The sequence below is a fragment of the Pelodiscus sinensis genome, chromosome 27, assembly GCF_052426305.1.
Source record: "Pelodiscus sinensis isolate ZL-2025 chromosome 27, ASM5242630v1, whole genome shotgun sequence".
Classification (NCBI taxonomy): Eukaryota; Metazoa; Chordata; order Testudines; family Trionychidae; genus Pelodiscus; species Pelodiscus sinensis.
Genome location: NC_143078.1, coordinates 12,480,251 through 12,497,510, shown reverse-complemented (window position 1 = coordinate 12,497,510; position 17,260 = coordinate 12,480,251). Strand labels below are relative to the sequence as shown.

At 45.2% G+C, this 17,260-nt stretch overlaps 2 protein-coding genes across 4 annotated transcripts in view; one reads left to right on the top strand and one right to left on the bottom strand.

Annotated features, from left to right (window-relative positions):
* The first annotated feature begins 278 nt into the window (after nt 1-278).
* Nucleotides 279-4,671, top strand: TAF11 (TATA-box binding protein associated factor 11). Its single transcript, XM_075910456.2, has 5 exons — nt 279-527; nt 998-1,140; nt 2,156-2,243; nt 2,498-2,594; nt 3,979-4,671. Exons 1-5 carry the CDS (start codon nt 294-296, stop codon nt 4,107-4,109), a joined length of 693 nt encoding a protein of 230 aa, XP_075766571.2. The 5' UTR covers nt 279-293; the 3' UTR covers nt 4,110-4,671.
* A 2,472-nt stretch (nt 4,672-7,143) lies between these two features.
* The window catches only part of BLTP3A (bridge-like lipid transfer protein family member 3A), a 64,467-nt gene continuing 54,350 nt past the window's right edge, over nt 7,144-17,260 (bottom strand). For 2 of the 3 annotated variants that reach the window (XM_075910453.2, XM_075910455.2), the window contains exons 18-21: nt 16,426-16,691; nt 14,454-14,562; nt 13,799-13,914; nt 7,144-9,288 (exon numbers count right to left, since the gene is read on the bottom strand). In XM_075910453.2, the coding sequence (XP_075766568.2) occupies nt 9,163-9,288; nt 13,799-13,914; nt 14,454-14,562; nt 16,426-16,691 (617 nt within the window). In that variant the 3' untranslated portion in view covers nt 7,144-9,162. Of the gene's footprint in view, nt 9,289-11,705; nt 12,367-13,798; nt 13,915-14,453; nt 14,563-16,425; nt 16,692-17,260 lie in introns of those variants that run through there. The other variant, XM_075910454.2, reaches the window with a different exon arrangement.

Below are 17,260 nucleotides of genomic sequence, written 5' to 3'. Positions count from 1 at the left end.
CTTCATCCACCCCAGTGCTCCCCATCTGCTCTGTACTCCCGAGTCCCCACTCCATGCCCACCTTACCCAGCGCTCCCTCCTCCAACACCCACTGCTCCCCCTGGTCTGTGCCCCCCCCCCTTCCTTGCCACTGCTCTAACCCATAGTCGGCCGCCCCTCCCCCACTCCAACCCCAGGCCCCGCCCCCACTCTCACACCATTCCCCCGCCCCGCGGGCTGTCGCGTTGCCATGGAAACAGAACTTGCCCGCAAGCGGCAGAGCTCGGGCGCCCCCCCCCCGCCGAGCCGTCGCGATGACCTCATCGGCGCGCGCGGCCTCCGCCCAGGCGATGGCGGACGCCGCGGAGCCCGGCCGCGAGGAGAGCGGAGACTCGGGCCCTCCCCAGGAGACTTTCCCGCCAACCGCGTCGCCGCCGGGGCTGGCGGCGGCTCCCGCGGAACCGCCGGCTGCGGCCGAGACCGCCGCGGGGGAGGCGGCCGAGCCGGGCGGGGGCAGCGAGCCCGCGGCGGACGGGCCGGCGGGGGAGGTGAGGGGCGCGGGGCGGGTCACCACAGAGAGATTCCTGCGGCGGCCGCGTGACGTCATCACGCCGTGCCCCCCCCCCCCGGGCAGGGCGCGAAGGGGAAGTGGCGCCCCTCCCCCTCCTGGCAGCAGCCCGATTCCCCCTGCCCCCCCCCCCCCCCTGCTCCCCCCTTGGTGCCTCTAGTGAGGCAGCAAAGGGGGGGCAGCGACTAGTTGAGCAGGGACTAGGCCACCCAACAAGCCTGAGATTATCCCGTAGTCGACTAGTCGCTCCCCCCCCCCCAGTCCCCCGCCCCTCTAGGCTCATGCGCTGCTGACCAAACAGTAGGCTGCTAGGTGAAAGCGTGTAGGGTGTAATATTTATCATCCTGCTCTGGGGGTGCTTCCTAGTACTGCGCACAGGCCACCATGGACGCACATGGGTCGTTTGGAACCAGCAGACCTCACCCCGCTAATTGTTCGCTCTTGCGGCAGGTGACTAGCCAAGAAAGCTTGGAATTGGGCTCAGCAGAAGCAGAGGATCCTGCATTGGCGGCAGCCAAGAAGATAAAACTAGAGATGAAAGAGAAGAAAGAGAAGAAGCACAAAGTAGATGAAGATGAGATTCAGAAAATGCAGTGCGTGCACCCTGTTATTTCTAACCCATTTGACATCAAGTTTGGTTATAGGATAGGGGATGTTGATTAACCTAGAAACTTTTGCTTATAAGTTAATGCTGTAGACTACATGCACACATCCCTTCTCCTTGGCCAGGACATTTTTTTTTAGCAGGCTGGCCTGCAGCATGACTCAGTCTGGGCTTGTGCCAGGTCCAGGATCTACCCCTGCTGCAGCTCTGCATTTAATGAGTATTAGGAGCCAGAGGGGCAGGCAGCCCAGCTCTGTTCAGGCTCATACTGCATCCAGGAGCTGAGTCCCCCCCACCTCCCTTCCCCAGCTGCTATTCTGCACTGCTGCCTGTATATTAGAGGCAGCAGCATGGGGCAGCAGGTCTGCAAGGGGAGCTGGTTTTTAAACCCTCCCCTCATGGACCAGCTCCCACCTTACACCGCAGCACGGAGTGGCAAGGGGGTCCTCGGGAGTGGGGCTGGATTACATTGGCTGCAGGCCTCACCCTTGTGGACTATAGAATAGTTGAGTAATCAATCAGAATTCATGAGGTTAATAGACTATTCAGTTAACCCATATTTAACATCCCTGTACGGGATTTTATTTTATGACAATTTGCTCATCAGACTGAGTTTAACTCACCCAATTCACTGTACAGAGCTTGCTGATGTAAATGAAAAGTACAGTAGTATGTAATATGCCATGTCATTATTTTAAGCCTAACATTGGAGACTATTCCTTAATAGGTTGTCTTTCTGATTTTTGCCTTCATAAAGGAAGATCTAAGTCAAGCTTGTAAACCAAAACAATTCATCTGTCTCAACCTTGTGTGTTAGATAATTAGGGCACAATCTACCCCCTCCTTTTAGTGGTGTGTCTTATGCTTAATGAAGTATTTATGGCTAAAGTGGCACACTGTAGTAACAGACCATATGTAGATTTGGGTAACTTTTCAAAATGCTTTTTAAGATGAAAATAAGTCCACCTGTGTTCTCTCATAACTGACCTGTTTCCTCCTTCCAGAATTTTGGTTTCTTCCTTTTCTGAAGAGCAGCTGAATCGCTATGAGATGTACCGCAGGTCTGCTTTCCCCAAGGCTGCTATTAAACGGGTAAGTTTTTGCAAATAGTCAGTCCACAGAGGAACATATCCAGCTTGGTACGTATAAAAGTAAGTGCATAAAACATCATTATAGATTAGGTCACAGTTTGAGTGCACAAGTTTTCAACTATGGAATAGGTGTTGAGCACTGAAGTCCACTTGTGTTGACTTCAGTAGTTACTGCTCAGTATTTCCCATGCTTAGACTAAGTGTTTCTTAAAGTCTTCACCTGCAAAACTGAATTACATTTTCTTTTGTTTCAAGCTGGTCCAGTCCATTACTGGTACATCTGTGTCTCAGAATGTGGTTATTGCTATGTCAGGGATTTCCAAAGTCTTCGTTGGGGAGGTGGTAGAAGAAGGTGAGTAGAAGAGGAATATTGTAAAAGTGGGGGGAAATATTCCTAAGAATATATTGTGTAAAGATCACTATAAAAGCAGAGAAAAAAGCTTTTGAAGTGAAATCATGTGGTTTCAACAGCTTAGACCTTTGTCTTAGCATCTGTATAACTCTGAAATGAATCATTTTGTCATCAGAGGCATTTGGCTTGTGGTCCGCAGATTTACATTGAGCAGGGTGGGTCGCGGGCCAAAAAGTTTGAGAACCACTGCCTCACAGTATCTCTATTTGAGATGAGCTTTCTTTCATGTGGCAACTGGAGAGGGATGGATGTAGTGATCCAATAGGTTCTTTCCATCTCTGTATATTAGGGATGTGACTATTTAACTGGTTAACCAGCAGGTGCCTGCTCCAGACTGACAGGGGGCCTGTTGCTGACAGGGGCTGCTCTGAGGTCCTGATTGAAGCAGACAGAGGTTGCAAACAGGGCACAGCTGGTGCAGCCCCTGCCTGTGATGGGGCTGGGTGCTACAATCCAGCAGAGAGAGAGTGTGCGCGCGCACGCATGCGTGCGCTCAAATTGGGCTAGAGCAGCCTCCCCCCTTTAATTAGTTAACTCTTTGGTGTCCAACACACTAGCCACATGTGGCTATTTGGCTGATTGAATGTGGTCAGTTGGCTTGAACAATGTGGTTATTTGGCTAGTTAAGTTTGACTAATTTGTCACAGCAGTAGCCACTATAACTTCAGAACTGGTTGGACACTAGGGTTAACCAGTTAAAGTGGATGTGAATATGTACCCATGCAGATGGTTAACTGATGAGCCTGAGCTCATTTGTTAACATGCATGGTTACATGCAGCCCTGCCTCTGATACAGAGGCAGCAGCAGGGGACTCCATATAAACATGTAACCACTGACATTTTCGGTGGTTACACGTTTATCTAAATAAACACATTTAACATCCCTAATCCGTACTGTTTGTTTCCTTGTGTATGTTCATCTCCTAGCTCTAGTGCAGTAGTCCCTACATGTGTTCAAGTTAACCAACCTGTGAATATTTTAACAGTTCAAAGGAGAAAGGGGCATTCTCCACTTATTTTATGTTCTAAGAAATTAAGTAACCGCAACTGTTCCATAAAATGTAACTTCACCAGTTAAAGAGTGTTTATATTCTCTGTCAGCTTGGATAGTGAGAACCAGAGTCGTCAGTTTTGCGCTCATTCTTGTCCACTGGAAAATCCCAACTGTCCCTTGCGGACACCACTTGGAAACTAGTGCCTGCTGTTTTTAGGGATTTGAAGTTGAAAGGGTTTATGAATAGTAGAACCTGCTTAGTAAAAGATGAGACACTTGCTTAATAAGTCAGCTGTCTGACATAACATTCTCTGTGTTTGGTTTGTTTAGCACTGGATGTGTGTGAGAAGTGGGGAGAATTACCACCTCTTCAGCCCAAACACATGCGTGAGGCAGTCCGGCGGCTAAAATCACGTGGGCAGATCCCCAATTCTAAGTATAAAAAAATCACCTTCCATTGAAGTGAACTAGAGAGCAGTTTAAGAAGCAGACCTTGGAGAAGATGGAGGAGAATAGACTTCCAGCTGTAAATTATATCACCTCAGGGAGCTGCTTAAACAAAAAGCTTGCAGACCTTCTGCACTACTGATGGTTTCAGCGTTAACTAGCAAACCTGTACCAAAACAACCTAACAGAAGTTTCTTAAAACTACAGAGAGCCCATGTGGCCAGTTTCTCAGACTCTATGAAATGCTTCCATTTATAACTTCTGCAAGAAGTGACTGCTTAAGTTCTCTCTCTTTAAACACTTCCTGGGCAACTTACAGAAGTGCTGGTGGTAGAGAGACATAAAAACTGATGTGGAAATGTTGTCAGGGGAATTAGACATAGCTGAGGTTGTGTGAAAGGTAGCCAAACCCTTCAATTACAAAGGACAAAAGCCTTTGGTGTAATAGGCTTTTTAGTTAGAGAGGAAAATGTGATGGGGGCTGATACTGCTGTAACAGGTACACTTCAGTCTGTATAGAAATGGGGAGATTTTGTACAACGAAAATTCATTAAATTTGCTGTTCTGTTAAACGACTGGGATTTGAGTCGTCTCTTCCATTCACATTGACTCTGCTGATGAAACATCATTGAATGTTTTGTGGTAGCTGCTTATAGAACTTAAGCTGAGAAAATGCTATCTGTTAATCCTTAATCAATAATGTGGGGGCTCTAGCGTTTTAGTTTTCCTTTGGAAAAGAGGGTCTTTTAACAATAGCCTCTCGTTCTCACAACCTTTAACCACTGTTACTTTTCCTGTGTGCTGTTCAGCCACGTTCTGCGTTTACTCAGGATTCAAGAAAACCAGCCATGGAGAAAAACATTTGACACAGTGGAGGTTTAGTTTTTCTTTAAGATGGTTCACAGAACCAAAAAATGCACTAGTGGAAATGTAATACTGCAACATAAGATTCCAATACTGATAGGCCTTAGATTCAAGTCAGACTTGTACCCAGTATTGCCAAGTATAAGCAGAAAAGACTGGAACCCCGAAACTAATGAGCTATTGCAACCCCAACTCATCCCTACTGTAACACTGCAATTACACTCAGAATGAAGTTAGCTCATTTAATAGAACATACAACAGTAGAGCAATCTTCAAGAACTAACTTCCCTTAACACAACGTAACTTATCAGTCACATCACCCTCCGTATCTTTCCTACTGTTCAAGCTTAGCTCTTCAGTCCTCTGCAGTGAGCAAGCTTTTATACAGCACGAAGCCCAATGAGGCTTTGAGTAGTAATGTACCTGTATTGTACTGAAATACAATGAAATAGAAGCACTCAGTTTTTTCCTGAACCTAGCCCTATATGGACTGATCCAAGCTCCTGTGGTCATTGGAACAAGATGCTTGCCAAGGAAAACTACGTACCAGCTGTTTCTGATGCAGTAGCCGGAGAGGGAAGTAGCTTCATGTTATTGTAGCTAGATACCAGTTCTGGGCAAAACCTTCCCCTATCACTCCTTTCATAACCTGCTAAAAGACGCAGCAGGACATCTTAAAAAAAGTTTTGGGTTTTTTTGTATGTTTTTTTACAAAACTGATTTCCAAGCACACTGACTAAAGCAGTGGGATCAACATCACCTTCCCCCCGGGGCATTTTCAGTCAGTTCTTAGCACTGCCCAGACCTGGTCAGCAGCTCTATGCCCTAGAGCAATTGCTGCCTTTGCTCTCCACCCCCTCCCACCAGGGGGCCTGGTTGCAGGAATACTCTTATCTCAACAGGAAGAGATGGAGTTTGCATATAAGTGTATAAGTTTCACTAAAGAATGTTAATTTCAGTTTACATGGAAGTGACCAACAACTTCACTTTGGAAACAAACATTTGGGCTTAAAACACACTTCACAACATTAGATGTCTTTTACACCTACAATTAGCTGCTTTATATTAGGTTCACAGCAAGTCTGGTTATATATAAACAGATGCACTGTAACATTAGTGCCTGTTTTACAAGAAAACTGTTTAGCCTTGCCACAGTGTGATCCTTACCACACGAGATAATTCTTGCATTTCTAAAACCTCTTTTTCTTTATTTTAAAAGTATTCTGTGCATACACAAGGCAAAGGTGGTGGGGAAATACTCAGTTGGGCTACCCCTACACTACTGCTAAAAGTTAAAGTGCCTTCTCCTCTTGTTAACAGATTCTCTGCTCCATAGGATCAAACAAGGACTGCTACACAAGAGGATTTTTCAACGTAGGCAATAATGCATGTAATAACCTGTCACAAAGACTGTTTTGAGGAGGCATAGGACAAGAAAGATGCTCTTGAAGTAAAGCAGTAAGATTCCAGTACAGAGAGAGAGAACACTATCCTCCCTCTTCCAGGGACAGAAATTAACATGAGAACTAGAGCAGTCAAGATATAATACACAGTAGCCAACACAGTTCCATCAGATGTGGAAAGACATTACAACAACTGCAAAGCCTTCTGGCATTTGGCTGCTCTTTGCCTAATGCTCATCTCAGGCTGTTTAAAACAGATTTTTCCTTCAAAAGCCAAATAATTTCTAATTGTTGGCTCCCAGTGCACACAGGGAAGTTTGGGCTCTTGCTGACCTGGTTTTAGGCATTGGTCAGTTGGACCTTGTTAGACAAGGTGGTAGAGATGCAGTCCACCTTACAGCAGTAAATCAGGGCTGTCTCTGCGCCAAGGCTATTGTGTCTTCAATGGTACTGGTCAAAGACTCCATCTTCAGCGTAGTGTAGTCAAAATATTTTGAATTTATAATTATCCCCATAATGACAGCTATTTGTGTTGGGTATGGGCATCCTTTCTATGTCCTCTCCTTTCATCTGGAGTGACATATGCAAGGGATTCGTTGTTGGCTCATTTTATAGTTCAGTACCATCAACTGAGCACATAAAAACATGCACCCTTCCTCCCTAGAGCTTAGACTGCAAGTTCCCTGTTAAAGAGAAACACCTGATAGATCCAGAATTGGGTAGAAGAAAAATGTGCAGGATAGTGTAACAGGGAAAAAACGGTTACAAGTCATTGTCTTCCTTCTGAACACTCCCCAAATCTTAATTCATCAAGATGTGTGGGGCTCATCTGTTTGTTTTACAGGCACTAGAAAAAGTATTGTGTATGCGCTACAAATCGTGCATTAATACAAATATAAAGTACATCTGGAGAAATCTAATCCATAAAAAGTTTGAAATGCATTAAAATCCAAGAGACTCTGAATGCTATAAAGTATGGTGGGTGGGCATTCTTCAGTAGTAAAACATTGGCTGAAACTTGTATGGTTCTTTCTTAAACTGTATACAGCTTACTCTTCTGTCCAGCACTATTTTCTATCTTGTGGATACTCTCTTTGCCATTGCTTTCTCTCTTCCATTTATTTCTTTGTTAGTTAAGGAGGGCACACGACAGTTGCTTCTTCACCCAGTGCCAAGACTGTGCATGCACTAGCTTAGTCAGCTAAAGTGAGGAAATAGCAAACTTAGCCTTTAGAAAAGCATTTGATTCTTGTAACATTACAAAAAGAGCCTTTTCATCAATGACTTCTCATGAACTCCTACTTCGTCTTTTACCAGGTATTCTTACCTGTAGAAGCTATTTAATTTTAAATTAAGAAAGCCACACACTGACTTTGGACACTTCACCTTCATCATGGAAGCAATTTGGAGAAGATTAGCACTGAGTCACCATCTTCCAGGAGAGAACATTAGACAGCTGCTGTTTTGATTGCCTTTAGATAACTAGCACAGAGCAACCAAGGCAGCTAGAAGCCACTAAAGTCTGAGTGTCAGCACTCTGTTAAAACACACATTACCAGCCCTTTGTACAACTTCCATATCATCTGATTCATCTCTAGCTCAGAATACATGACTAGGGTAGAATATGTATACTGGTTGTTGTTGCTGTCAGTGCTTTTCCTCCGTCACCAGTCTGTGAACCTCTGTCAGGTAAGTCTGAGTGCAGTACTCTTCACAAAGGGAGATGACAGGTCCTCCCCCTCTTCTGCCCCTTGGCCTATAAGCTTTGCACCCAGCCTGCCTCCTAGGTAGTCAGTTGATAGAAAGGTCATGTTTGTGGGGAGAGGTTGGATTCCTCCCATTTCATTGTGGAGAACACTAAGCTGAACTCAGCCTCTGTGCTTTTAGCTAATGAGCAAGGGACACTTTTCAAACTGGCAACTTTCATACCAGGCTAAAGGCAATGGCCAAGGCATATGGACATAGAGTTAGAGGTGGGGTTGAGAGGCAGCATTGCAAGCAGAGTACCTTTCTAAATCTAATACCCCACATCTTCCTTTTGGCCTGGGACTACAAACTGTTGGGTTTCTTCTAGTACCTTTTCCACTGTGTACTACGCTAGATGGGTGGAAGGGAGAATATCTTCAAGTCACATTCCCTCTCCCCTATAGAGAGTAGTTACTTCCAGATCTCTCACAGCTAGTCACCCCCCACATTTCCAGCCCATTTTACTTCATTTCATATGTATTCACTATAAAACAAACTTCTGCCATATTTGACTATGCCTTGACTGAACAAGTTGACCTTATTGCTTTTGCCTGCGCTCTTTGGTGAGTGTGTTTGGGCAAAAACACCCAGGAAGATACTCAAGGAAGTACAGACCCCCACACCACCCACCTCTGTAAACCAAGATGAACAAGGAAGAAGACGCAATGGTGGTATGAAAGTAGGCCAGCAACACCGTTGTAAGATGACTAGACGGGGTGCCTGGCTCTTGACTACTGTTCTGCATTTTCTGCTTGCAGACCAAGCACTGCAGTTATTCAGTGACACCGAGTATAGCACCGTTCTGTCAGGACTGAGGGACATGGCTGCAAAACCAGAACCAGGTAGCTCCTTGTTGCTAATTTCCCTTCACCCAGCCAGGCTCTCCTTCTTTCTTCCTGACTTAAGAGTTTATCCTGCTATTAGGATTTAGTTCCCCAAGGCGATTCCTCTCTACTGAGGTTGGCCTCTCAGTAGCAATGTAACAAATTAGCCACCTGGATGCTGGTGATGATCTCTGCTCCTCCTGAGCAGCTGCAGCCTTGGGCCTCTGTTGTCAAAGCTGGAAGAGGGGATCGTATTTCCTAATTTCCTGCAGAAGGCGTTCTATGTCCAGATTGGCTTCTGCTAGGGCTATTTTCATAGCCTGGAGATCCTTCTGCAAAGCTGGGGCTTCCTTTAGCTACAAGAAACAAGGAGAGAAAGAGAGACAGATTTTCCAAAAGGTAAAAAGCAGGTGAGATCAGACTGATTTTTCGCAATACTGTCAAAGAGGAATATGAAACCAGGAGCTTGGAGATGAACTGCAGCTACATGCCAGACAGCAAACAAAGCCTGCCAACATACTGATTCCATTTGACTTTCTTGCATGAGTCCTTGCTGACAAGATGCATTTCCAACAGTTTCCTGGAATACCTTTCATAGTCATTACTATACTGAGCCTGCACACCCATCAGTGGCAGCCTAATGGCCATCAGACTCCATGGATTCCCTACTTTAGACATGTGAACAAGACTGTCAGCAGCAGAGGGTCTTCCTGCACTACTCTGGCATCAGCTTAAGGTTAATACTGTACTTACAGGGAAGATAAAAGTGGGCTCCATTCTGTGCTTACAGATGTGTTATCCTCAAACAGGCATACTAGAGTTAACGAGGGATGTTAAATATCAAGTTAATTGAATATTTGATTAACCTCATTAATTCTTATCAACTAGTTGACTAGTCTATAGTTCCCAGGGGCGGGGCAGGGCCAGCAGCAGCCCCTGTCCGGGGGCGCTGAGCTGGGCTGCCTGCCCACCTGGCTTCTTAACACACTTTAAATGCAGAGTCACAGCTAGAGGTAGCCAGTCTGCTAAAAAATTTACTGGCAAGAAGGTCTGGGGGGAAATGTGTGTAGTCTATAGCATTAACCTATAAGATTTTGTTTATCAGCTAACCGACTACACATATACATCCCTACTGTTAACAGGACTACTTGTGTAAGTTCACCAGGAACCTCCCCTTAATTCGGTCACATCTGTTACTACCTCCTGGACTGAAGCTACCTGTGCCTTACAGATGTGTTTTCTTCATAAACAGGCATACTAGAGTTAACTAGGGATGTTAAATATACCTTGTTATACCAATGGCCATCAGGATCCCTAGCATAGCATATGGCAAGTCTAATGTTGACAATGATTTGGACAATACTATTTATTGGTGGATCTTCCTTGGGCTGTGTTATTTTTTAATTCAGAATTTAAGCCTCAATCCTGCTCCCACTGACTTGAGTAGCATCAGTAAATTAACTACTGTATGACCTAGAGGTTCCAGTTGTGATCACCAATCCATTGTCTAGACTAGGTGCTACACACACAATCGGACAGTCCCTTCCCCCAAACAGCTTACAACCTAAAATGAGGCAAAGAGAGGGAGGGAAAATAGAGGTACAAAGTTGAGAAGTGATTTGACCAAGGTCACCCAGAAGGCCAGTGGCAGAGCCACGTCTCCAGAATCCTAGTTCAGCACCTCACCTGCTAGACCTCATTGCTTCTATCAGCACATTTTTCAATAGCCAATCATCAGATTATCTAGTAATACTTGCATAAAGGAAGAGCAATACAAAGTGAAGGTTGTTTTTTATTTTGTTTGCAATACAAAATTATTTGGGTTCCAGATGTCTGGATGAAATTAAATGGAAGATCAAATTAAAAAGTGAGTAAACTAAGCAGAGGGTTCCATCCATGTTAACAGGATATTGACTGTAGTACTCATTCTGTGGTTGCTTATGACCTATTTTCTAAGTCCCTACATCTAAAAGAACGTCACAGAATCATAGAGCTGGAAGAGACCTCAGGAGGTCATTAAGTCCAGCCCCCTGCCCAAGGCAGGACCAATCCCAACTACATCAACCCAGCCAGGGCTTTGTCAAGCTGAGACTTAAACACCTCTAGGGATGGAGATTCCACCACCTCCCTAGGGAACCCATCCCAGTGTTTCACCACCCTCCTAGTAAAATAGTATTTCCTAATATCCAACCTAGATCTCCCCCACTGTAACTTGAGACCATTGCTCCTTGTTCTGCCATCTGTCACTACTGAGAACAGCCTCTCTCCATCCTCTTTGGAACCTCCCTTCAGGAAGCTGAAGGCTGCTATCAAATCCTCCCTCACTCTTCTCTTCTGCAGACTAAATAAACCCAAATCCCTAGGTCTCTCCTCATAGGTCAGGCACTCCAGCCCCCCTAGTCATTTTGGTCACCCTCCGCTGGACCCTCTCCAATGCGTCCACATCCTTTCTATAGTGGAGGGCCCAGAACTGGATACAGTAGTCCAGGTGTGGCCTCACCAGAGCCGAATGAAGGGGAATAATGACATCTCTGGATCTGCTGGCAATGCTCCTCCTAATGCACCCCAATATGCCATTAGCCTTCTTGGCTACAAGGGCACACTGCTGACTCATATCCAGCTTCTCATCCACTGTAATCCCCAGGTCCTTTTCTGCTGAACTGCTACTGAGCCATTCGGTCCCCAGCCTGTAACAGTGCTTGGGATTCTTCTGTCCCAAGTGCAGGACTCTACACTTGTCCTTGTTGAACTTCATCAGATTTCTTTTAGCCCAATCCTCTAATCTGCCAGATCACTCTGGACCCTATCCCTGCCCTTCAGTGTATCTACCTCTCCCCCTAGCTTGGTGTCATCTGTAAACTTGCTGAGGGTGCAATCCATCCCCTCATCCAGGTCATTAATAAAGATGTTGAACAAAACCAGTCCAAGAACCGATTCTTTAGGCACTCTGCTAGAAACTGACCGACAACCTGACATCGAGCAGTTGATCGCTACTCGTTGGGCCCCACTGTCTGGGCAGCTTACAGTCCATTTATCCAATCCGTACTCCCTTAACTTGCTGGCAAGAATATTGTGGGAGACCGTATCAAAAGCTTTGCTAAAGTCAAGGTATATCACATCCACTGACTTTCCCATGTCCACAGAGCCAGTTACCTCATCATAGAAGCTAATCAGATTGGTCAGGCACCACTTGCCCTTCGTGAATCCATGTTGACTATTCCTGATCACTTTCCCCTCTTCCAAGTTCTTCAAAATGGATTCCTTGAGGATCCCCTCCATGATTTTTCCAGGGACTGAGGTAAGACTGACTGAGCTGTAGTTCCCTGGATTGTTCTTCTTCCCTTTTTTGAAGATGGGCACTACATTTGCCTTTTTCCAGTCATCCGGGATCTCTCCGGATCTCCACAAGTTTTCAAAGATAATGGCCAAAGGCTCTGCAATGACATTTGCCAACTCCCTCAGTACCCTCGGATGCATTAAATCAGGGCCCATGGATTTGTGTATGTTTAGCTTTTCTAAATAGTTCCTAATTTGTTCTTTTCCCACCATGGGCTGTCCACCTCCTTCCCATACTATGTTGCCTAATGCATTTGTCTGGGAGCTGACCTTGTCTGTAAAGACAGAGGCAAAGAAAGCATTGAGTACTTCAACTTTTCCCACATCATCTGTCACTAGGTTACCTCCCTCATCCAGTAAGGGCCCCACATCCTCTCTGATCACCCTTTTATTCCTAACATACCTGTAGAAACCTTTCTTGTTACCCTTCACATCCCTTGCCAGCTGCAATTCCAATTGCGCTTTCGCCTTCCTGATAACTCCCCTGCATTCTCAAACAATATATGTATACTCCTCCCTAGTAATCTGTCCAAGTTTCCACTTCTTGTAAGATTCCTTTTTGTGTTTAAGCTCACCATGGATGTTCCTGGTAAGCCAATCTGGTCGCCTACCATATTTGCTTTTCTTCCTGCACATCGGGATGGTTTCTTCCTGTGCCTTTAATAAGGCTTCTTTAAAATACTGCCAGTTCTCCTGGACTCTTTTCCCCTTCATATAAGCATCCCAGGGAATCCTGCTCATCAGTTCTCTGAGGGAGTCAAAGTCTGCTCTTCTGAAGTCCAGGGTTTGTATTTTGCTAGTCTCCTTTTGTCCTTTGGTCAGGATCCTGAAATCTACCATCTCATGATCACTGCTTCCCAGGTTGTCACCCACCTCTACTCCCCCTACCAGTTCCTCCCTGTTTCTGAGCAGTAGGTCAAGCTGCACATGGCCCCTGGTCAGTTCCTTCAGCACTTGTTCCAACAAGTTATCCTCAACATTCTCCAAAAACTTCCTGGATTGTCTGTGTACTGCTGTATTGGTCTCCCAACAGATGTCAGAGTGATTAAAGTCCCCCATGAGAACCAGGGCCTGCAATCTGGAAGCTTCCCTCAGTTGTCTGAAGAAAGCTTCGTCTACCTCATCCACCTGATCCGGAGGTCTACAGCAGACACCAACCACAACATCACCCCTATTGCTTCCCCCTCTAAATTTAACCAATAGATTCTCAACACTCTTCCACTCAGGGATTGGACGGGTGGTTGAAAGATGGATCTCCTCAGAAAACAAGGTCGTGAAAGTGATCAGGAAAGTTTGCTGCAGGCATCACTCTTGATTCTGGATTGTGTGTGAAAGGTGAGATGGGAACTGAATCCTGACTGCTCTCACAAGACGACACTAATGCTTCCTGTCTATAAACACCCCAGAAAAGGAAAAAGACATGCATGTATAGGCCTTACATGTCCCAACTCTGCACTTTCTGGTCTGCAGCCATCTGTCCGGGACACAAGCTACTATTTATCTGGAAGGAAACATGCAGAAATGGCTTACCTGTAGTACAGGTACTGCTCCTCTTGGGACTGCCAAGAGTCTCTCTTTTGGGTCCTTCTGTTCCTTCAGACCTTTCTCAGGCCTTTTCTGTAAAGGTAGTCCCCCATTCTGTGCAGCTGGAAAGGAATACAGAAATACTAGTATGTGCATTTATACCATGAAGCACTTTTTTTTAAAAGGGTTTTGAAGTGCTGTACAGATGTATTATCCCCATTTTAAAAACACTCTTACTGCGGCACAAAAAGGAACTACTTGCCCAGTCCTTGCAAGTCAGCAAGAGTGACAACCAGAACCAAATTAATTTTAACAAATACACCAATGCTGTCTTGAGTTTTTAATATATAATCTCAAGAAAAAGTTTGTACACAAGCAAAAAGTTACACCAGTTGGAGTGGCTGCTGCTGAGAACACTGGAGTATTGTAGGAGAGGGATGCTTATACAGAAGACGTAATATTCTTAGCCTGTTCTGGTAGAAGTGGCTGCAGAGAATAAGGAAACACTGGGTGCTGGTGGTAATCAAATACTCCTGATCTAACTTCCCCCAGCAGCAGCAGATTTCAGTTCCAGTCTCTACCTGCAGGAATCCCTGCAGTGTTCTACACTCCAGTGATGGCATGAAGGAAGGGAGACTCAAGGCTTCCCTATTTTACCAACCTGTTACATAGAACACTCCATCATCGCTGCGCTTCACAACAACATGATCCATCGCCAGAGTTATGGGAATGGGGCCAGGAGAGGTAGGGTATACCCGAGGGCTGTCATCCTGCAGAACCAACACAAATTATCAGCTGCCATGCACCAGTGTGAAACAGGCAAAGCAGCATAGAATTTCCTCTCAAGCCCTCACAGTAGCCATGTTACTGCTGATCCCATCCTGGGCTGACCATTAAACAGAAGAGGATGGCTTTGCACAGGGGTTGCATGTAAACCTTAGTTATCTTTGCAGAAAGCCCTCCTGGGTGGCAAAAGAGAGTTCACTCATATCCCCAATGAAGACCCAAGAGTCGGTTTCTCACCACAATCCCCCTGAAGGCCACATCTCACAATATTGTTCCAGATTCTAAGTTCCATCGAAATTCATTAATATTGGCCCTTAACAATCCGCAGATATCCCTGCTGGTTCACAGTAAGCCTAGCTCATGCGTGTCTGAGGAGACACTGACCAAAGAAATGGGCATGCAGTGGTTATAGGGAGTATAACAAAGACACATGGCTGGATTATCAGACATCTCTCTGCACATGGTATCCTCTCTCAGGCCATGTCTAAACTACATACCTCTTTTGAAAGAGGGATGTAAATTAGACAGATGGAAACTGCAAATTAAGCCGGGATTTGAATTTCCCGTGCTTCATTTGCATCATGGTGGCTGCGTGTTCTTTTGAAAATGGGTATTTCAAAAGTGAAACCGCCATCTAGTCACGGTTCATTCGGAAAAAAACCCACCTTTTTCGAAAGATCCTGTACACCTAAAAAATGAAGTTTATAGGATCTTTCAAAAAAGGATGGTTGTTTTTTTTTTAAAGAACGCGCGGCTGCCATTATGCAAATGAAGTGCAGGAAATTCAAATCCCGGCTTCATTTGTAATTTTGATATGTCTAATTTACATCCCTCTTTTGAAAGAGGGATGTAGTCTAGACCAGTAGTGCGCAACTTTTTTTCCCAGCGCAACCCCTGGGAAAATTTTGGTTGAGAAAAAGAAAAAAAAAAAAAAAAGCAGCCCCTTTAAATGCCTCTCCACTTGCCTGCCGTTCCCCGTGCCCCCACTGCATTTACGCCACTCCAGGGGAAAAAATGGCAGCTGGCCCGGTGCTCCGACCCCCCCCCCCCCCCGGAAGACAACCGCAACCCCCTTGGGGGGTCATGACCCACAGGTTGCGCACCACTGGCCTAGACCAGTGTTTCTCAACTTTTTTTTTTTTTTTTTATAAAGTACCCCTTTAAAAAAAAAAAAAAAAAAAAAAGTACCCCCAGTACTTACAGTTTTCAGACATACATTTTTTTTTTCTATTGCAACACATTTGTTTAAACAACTTAATTGTAGCTGGGCAGGTGATGACATTTTTGGGTGTAAAAAGTACAAAAATAAAGCACTGTACAACAAAAATTCAGTGTTCTCTAAATTTCAGTTGTGTTGACGTAACCCCCAGACTTCTCTCGAGTACCCCTAAAGATACTCGTTCCACTGGTTGAGAAACACTGGTCTAGACATAGCCTCACTAACACTCTCACCCAGCTTTTATGCAACCCTTTCCATTTGTAGAGCTCCAAGACCTTCAGAAGGAAAGGCTGGTAACACTGCCCCTGCTACAGATGCAGATGACAAGAGCAGCATAGAAGGATGAAACAAGTTTCCTGACATTGCAAAGCACGCCATTCGTGAAACTGGGAAGGGAACTCCCATGCATATTCTCCATGGTCAAACCATTACAGTACAATACCAAGGAGATATCTGTTCTTCACTGAGGTCATTTAAGAGTCAGGAAAGGTTATAGAGCCATTCTGCAGACCTGATTAAGGAAATGGCACCTCTCCGGGTAGCCACATTTCTCTTTCACTGGTAAAATCTTAGCCAGAATTGAGCCTCGAGCACCCCCTTTTCCCTGCCAGTGCACACACAGACATACCTTCAGTGTAATCCTGGTATCCACAATTTCTATCTTCATGGGTATCACCTCGGGTATCGCTTCATCCTCGAGGAAGGGTCCGAGGTTGGTGAGGAAGGACATCAGGAGCTCTGTGCTGTAGCTATGGATGAGGATGTGAAGGAACCCATTCTGGACAGCGAGGGGTGAGTGCACAATGGCGCTGGGTCCTATTTCAAGACGTAAGCACATTTCTGGTTGAGTCTGATTAGCTTCTGCGGATAAGGGCTTCTCTATGCTTGGGTCCCCTAGAGGCACAAAAGAAAATCATAGAGGTGGAGGAGAGTGGATGGTATCAGCAGTAGGTTATAGGCCTTTAGCACACATACAGCCTCTAAAGCCTTTCATTGCTCAGATACTGATCAAGAGTCCTGAGTGCTTTTCAGTATTACCTCTCCCTCCCTCCCTCCCATGTGAAATGAGTCTGAGCCTAATTTTCAAGCCAACAAGTTACACATCACAGAAATAAAATACAGGACTATGTAGCACTTTAAAGACTAACAAGATGGTTTATTAGATGATGAGCTTTCGTGGGCCAGACCCACTTCCTCAGATCAAATAATGGAAGAAAATAGTCACAACCATATATACCAAAGGATACAATTTAAAAAAAATGAACACACATGAAAAGGACAAATCACATTACAGAACAGAAGGGGGATGTGGGGGGGGGGGGGGGGAAGGAAGGTGAATGCCAGGTTAATTCAGCAGGGGAATTAACAAAGACTCCAACTATCTTACCCATTACAAAGATAGCTTCCCCAATTATCACCTCTAATACTATTAACTCACAGACATTTCCCCTTCCGCACCTCTA

Coding starts and splice junctions, on each gene's coding strand:
- TAF11 (XM_075910456.2), top strand. CDS start 294: ATGACCTCATCGGCGCGCGCGGCCTCCGCCCAGGCGATGGCGGACGCC. Junction 2,244..2,497: donor CCAAGGCTGCTATTAAACGG/GTAAGTTTTTGC, acceptor TTTTGTTTCAAG/CTGGTCCAGTCCATTACTGG. Junction 2,595..3,978: donor TGGGGAGGTGGTAGAAGAAG/GTGAGTAGAAGA, acceptor TGGTTTGTTTAG/CACTGGATGTGTGTGAGAAG.